The sequence below is a fragment of the Diabrotica virgifera genome, chromosome 1 (genome assembly GCF_917563875.1).
Source record: "Diabrotica virgifera virgifera chromosome 1, PGI_DIABVI_V3a".
Lineage (NCBI taxonomy): Eukaryota > Metazoa > Arthropoda > Insecta > Coleoptera > Chrysomelidae > Diabrotica > Diabrotica virgifera.
This window is the reverse complement of record NC_065443.1, coordinates 60,964,877-60,970,876: the sequence shown is the minus strand read 5'-3', so window position 1 is coordinate 60,970,876 and position 6,000 is coordinate 60,964,877. Positions and strand designations below refer to the sequence as shown.

Sequence of the window (6,000 nt, the reverse complement as noted above, 5' to 3'; positions counted from 1 at the left end):
GCGTTCAGCCGCACTTTTATATTATTTATTGTGAACATTTTATTATTATTAAACTATTAACTTTTTTTCAATTATTAGATTATTTTTGCTTCAATTTGACTGATTCTTCTTTTAATTTGTTGTTTGTTTTTTTAAGTATTTCTCATTCCTGGCCAATCGTTCATTATAATAAATCACACAATTCTAATTTGACAGGTGTATTTGGTTTTTATGTATATGGAATTTCTTTGTTCTGTTTTATTATCATTTAAATATTGGGGTATTTTTAGTCTCAGTACTTTGGAATTTTTGATTTCTAATGTACTAAGTTTGCATTATTTATATTTTATATACAGTAAAACCTCCCTTAACCGAAATAATTGGGGGGAAGGCCGTTTCGGATAACAAGAATTTCGGTTAAAAATAACATTATTTTTTGTATTCTTCTTGTATCAAGTTACATAGTATTCTTGGTCAAAGTTGGTATTAAAAAATACTATAAGGTGATTTCGTAATGTGTTGTTGTTGTATATTTAATTGCGTTCTTTAGTCTGTTGACAAATTAACATCGAATTGTTTCCATTTTTCGATAAAAATTTACTTTTTATTAACGAAATTATTGAAACTGTCGGTCGTTTCGGTTAAACGGTGGTTCGATTAAAAAGGTTTCGGTTAACGGAGGTTATACCGTACATATAAATCTAATCATTTTTATTTATATTTTTTGTTAAAATACAGAAAGAGGAGACAAAGTGGCAAAAAACAAATGACAAGAAACCAATTGTTGTTCTTTATTTATTTTTTGGCCTATTTTAATGAAATGGCCAGAACCTTCAAACAAATAACCAGTACTGAGGATAGTGTCAAAATCCGTTCCAGAACGTCTCACCTTCGCCACAGCCACCGTACCGTAAGCGAACGATTCCAAGTCAAAGCATGCGCATAAAATCGATGCCAAACAGTTTCGTGATCGTTTTAAAACCGAACAAAAGTGGCAGTTGGAATAAACCTTGTATTAATTGGAGTTTTTACTTAGGAGTTCGATAGAATATGCCTCCGTGTGAGATTGAGAGTAGAAGGAAACAATGAATCAGTCCAAAACCGAAAGTTTCTCTTCAGCGAAAATATTACATGCATCTAAAAACTCTTATTAAATGAAGTAATCAATCCTATACACTATTTATCAAATATTCCAATATAACACTCAACCTAACCGTTTTTATTATGTTGTTTCGTAATTGAAAAAGTTCTTGATCTTATAAAAAATTGATACTAAATATACAGTGCTATTAATCGTTGTACGTTAACTCTACACCATTTCCTTCTATCGGACTGTTTGTTTTCCTCTAAGAACTTCGTAAGCAGCACCTAGTGCCCATGATATTTCGTGTCCGTTGATCTTTTTGTGCAACTAAAAAAATACAGAATATTAATCACTTGACAAACAAGGAAGCCATTGTTGTTGAACCATTACTATAAATCAAAAATGAATAACCATTTTCAATTTCGTTGCAAAACGAAAATACAGCCGCGCCATATTCTAGTCCAATCAGAGAGTGCAGCAAGCACCTCTACCGGATTTGAAACTTATTAGTCTTTCGTCAGGAGGCACATATGCTGCTCTCTCTGATCCAACCAAAACAAACCCCGGCGTGCAGTCACGGATTGCAACGAACGAAATGCCATAGATGCCCTAGCGGCAACTGCTAGCAAAAGACTAAGTTTTCCATTTAATGGCATATAAAACAATATAATGTTACTCTACATCCCACCAGGCTAAAAACAATGGGAACCTTCTCTGGTTACACCTCCGAGGCTTCTACAATTTGCAAGCCATAACGGATGCTGAGACTAAGGAAGATGAGCGAATTTTACAATTTATAATTCACGTCCCATCTGCTCAGTGCGGTAAAGTTCCAACGAGAATGGTTCCCTTCGTACTCCAATCAGAGTAAACATGTAAATAAAAAATGAATAACCATTTTCAGTTTCGTTGCAAAACGAAAATACAGCCGCAGCATATTTTAGTCCAATCAGAGCAGAGAGTGCAGCAAGCACCTCTACCGGTTTCGAAACTTATTAGTCTCTCATCAGGAGGCACATATGCTGCTCTCTCTGAGCCAACCAAAACAAACCCCGTCGTGTAGTCACGGATAATCCGTGCGATGCAATCCGTGACTACACGCCGGGGTTTGTTTTGGATGGATCAGAGAGAGCAGCATATGTGCCTCCTGATGAGAGACTAATAAGTTTCGAAACCGGTAGAGGTGCTTGCTGCACTCTCTGATTGGACTAGAATATGGTGCGGCTGTATTTTCGTTTTGCAACGAAATTGAAAATGGTTATTCATTTTTGATTTACATGTTTACTCTGATTGGAGTACGAAGTGAACCATTTTCGTTGGAATTTTACCGCGCTGAGCAGATGGGACGTGAATTATAAATTGTAAAATTCACTCATCTTCCTCAGTCTCAGCAGCCGTTATGGCTTGCAAATTGTAGAAGCCTCGGAAGTGTAACCAGAGAAGGTTCCCATTGTTTTCAGTCTGGTGGGATGTAGAACATCATTATGTTGTTTTATATACCATTAGATTGAAAACTTAGTCTTTTCCATTACTATAAACTTTGTATTTGCATACAATATCATCTATTAGACATGAAATGCACTAGGTATACGTTACAATACAGTACGCACCCAACTAACGGCAAAATTTAATGTGTACTAATCAACAGAACAAGCTGATTTTACATTGATACTGTTAACATTTTGTTAACTGTTAACGTCTTTTGTGAACACATTTAACTGTGCAGTAAATTACACTAGTTATAAAAAAAATTACAGAAATACATTTGTACACTTTTTATAAACTTTACTAAAGATAAAAGATCTAGGATGTTACGATGCTGAAAATTGCCCCCAGCTCTATTGAAAAACCGAAAGTGTCCTAAATATGTCGACATAACACTATCTAGCTACAGACAGCTCGAAACAGAAGTGGAAGATTTAGTAAATAGAGCAAACAGAGCTGCAGGTTGCCTGAATGACACAATATGGAGAAATAAAAATGAAAGGCAGAATTTTCCAAACAGTCATCAGACCAATAATGACGTACGCTGCAGAAACACGACCTGACACAGAGAGAACAAAAATATTGCTCGAAACAGCGGAGATTAACACCTCTCGAAAAATCGATGGTCAGACACTGTGGGACAGAACTAGACGCACAGATTTACGAAGGAGATGGAAGGTGGAGAGTATTAATAACTGGGTAAGAAGCAGAAGAGTAGAATGGAATGACCACATAAAAGCCGAATGACAACAAATAGAGTAGTAAGGACGGCGATAGACGGTCCCCCAATAGGAAGACGATCAGTGGGAAGACCACAAAACCAATGGAGCGACAACTTACTGAAGCCACATTGAAAAAACAGTTTCATGCCTATAAAAAAGAAAATGAAGAATAAAATTAGAAATATAATACCAATGTAGTGGAAACGAGTGTAAAAAATGTAACTAATCAATTAACAAGTCTTTTATACTTACAAATATTTTAGTTTCGGGTTTTAAACCAAATCCGTGCTCCAGAAGTGACCAGATAAACGTTAGATCGAGGCACATAAACGGTTGTTCTGCATTGGCCTCATGACAAGCTGTAAATCAAATAACGTATGTAATCAATTATAATGTAATAAATTTAATGCAATTACTGCTTTATGAACCACTCATAACTTATTTTTTAACATATTATTAGTGATTCCGCAGTTTCCATGACTAGATAATAAAAAAAATGTACATTACTTTAATTGATACATCGACAATTAAAAGGAAATGGTCTAATGATTTAAATAATTCAATCTTTAGTGAATTATCAAATCATAAGACTCATTGGAGTCATTTATTTCTAATACATTGTAAATATTACGCATGGAGTATCGTTCAGCATAGTTGATATGGTTTATTTACAATTAATTTAATTATTAATTGAAAACCATATAACGGTAAAGTTTTATACACAAAATAGTAGGCTAGTTTCAACTACAAAATATAATGTTTCACTGATGATGATCTGATAAGATCGAAAACGTTCTGGAATTTTGTAATCCATTTGGATGATTTTGTAAAGTTTTTAATAAAACAATATACCATTATACGACCTAAGTTTTTACTTCTCTGTAAGTTTTTTTTTAAATATTTAAATAATATAACAGAGATTACCTTTTTCAGCTGCTCCTTTGAAATCTTTTATTAGTATATTGCCACCAGTTGCTTCATCTGAAAAATGTATTATTTATTAAAAAAATTATTAATATTTTTTATATTTATCAATGAAAACAAATTAGATATAAAAATAGATATCTTCTTCTTTTCCTGCCGTCTTCCAATCGGAGGTTGGATATCATCATCACTATCTTTACTCTATCTACCATTGCTCTGAAGGGTTCTATAGAACTGTATTTAAACCAGTCCCTTAAATTCTTCAACCATGACTCTCCTTCCTATACTCCTTCCTCCTCTTATATTTCCCTATATTATCCCTCTTATATCATATCGCTGTTCCCTCATTACGTTTATCAGATATTGTAACTTTCTTATTTTTATTGTTTGTTTCCTATTCTTTGCTCAGTTCTCGCAATACTTCGTTTTCTTCTATGTCCATGCTATTCTAAGCATCCTTCTGTAACACCACATTTCATATGACTAGCTTATTTATGTGTTCTTGTTCAATGTCCAGCTTTGAAGTCCATATTGCAGTATCGAAAACATGTAGCATCTCAAAGATCTTGCTCTCAATTCTAATCTAACGTCTTTACTGCAGAGAATTTTTTTCATTCTTGCAAACGCATTTCTTGCAATTTCTATTCTGGCCTTTATTTCTGTTGTTTATTGTCGTTATTGTCTGAAATACAGGTTCATAGGTATTTGTATTCATCAACCCTTTCTATCGATACATTTCCCAAATATATGCTTGTTTGTATATTTGATTTCTTAGTTATTATCATGTATTTGGTCTTTTTATATTCATTTTTAGTCCATGTTCTTCACAGAAACTGTTTGTTCTGTTTAGTAGTAATTGAAGTTGTTCAGCAGAGCTTGCCATAATCACGGTGTCATCTGCGTAGCTTATGTATTACTTTGAGATAGTAATGCTTCCTCAAAAATGGCTGCATTATATACATTAAATAGTAATGGAGACATAATATATCCCTGCCTGACACCTCTCCTGATTTCAATTTCTGGACTAGGTTCATTATCTGTTACAACATGTGCTCTTAGAGTCCAGTAAAGCGTTAAAGTGTTATTATTTGTAAGCCCTTATTGTCTTCAGAATTTGGACTAATTTTTCATGTCTTACTTTGTCAAATACTTTTTCAAAATCAACGTATCACCCATGTTCATCCACATTCATATCCATGAATCTTTGAGCTACCACATTTAAAGCAAATAACACCTAACTGGTCCCTAGTCCGTTTCTGAGCTGAAACTGACTATCGTCTATTCCTTTTTCCAGTTTTTTTATGCAAGTTCGGAAAAGCGACACCTGGTTTCATAGCTCGGCAACTTTTTTCGCACTTTTGGATATGCCACTCAATGCATCGGGGTGTAACGTCAAATATCAAGTACGGTGGTCTAGCTATCTTTGTCTGTCGTGCGAGTGTGAGCGTATCTACCAAGAGGTGGGAGTAACGGAACGAGAGTGACACAGAGGCGGCATCCATCATATGCTAGAGAGAGAAAGCTAAGCGCCCGTAGAGACATAGATAGACCACCGACCCGAACTGCTCCGCGTTACGCGATTTTTCAGAGCTGGCCAAATCTATGTGTATAATATCTTTGGAGGTAATACGTAATATCAATTTGACAGGTGACTTACTTAGCCTCGATCTTATAGGTAGTGGCCATGTTTTGATTCATTATTCATTTTTGGATGAATGGGTACGTCAATAAACAGGATTGTAGAATTTGAGATGATACCAATCCAGATGAGATTCAGGAGGGTCCAATTCAACCCAAAAAAGTCAC

At 34.7% G+C, this 6,000-nt stretch overlaps 1 protein-coding gene across 2 annotated transcripts in view; it reads right to left on the bottom strand.

The window, feature by feature from the left end:
- Positions 1-1,177: 1,177 nt before the first annotated feature.
- The window catches only part of LOC114335022 (nucleoside diphosphate phosphatase ENTPD5), a 63,455-nt gene continuing 58,632 nt past the window's right edge, over positions 1,178-6,000 (bottom strand). For both annotated transcript variants that reach the window (XM_050656699.1, XM_050656705.1), the window contains exons 9-11: positions 4,195-4,251; positions 3,523-3,629; positions 1,178-1,390 (exon numbers count right to left, since the gene is read on the bottom strand). In XM_050656699.1, coding sequence (XP_050512656.1) covers positions 1,304-1,390; positions 3,523-3,629; positions 4,195-4,251 — 251 coding nt within the window. In that variant the 3' untranslated portion in view covers positions 1,178-1,303. The remainder of the gene's footprint in view (positions 1,391-3,522; positions 3,630-4,194; positions 4,252-6,000) is intronic.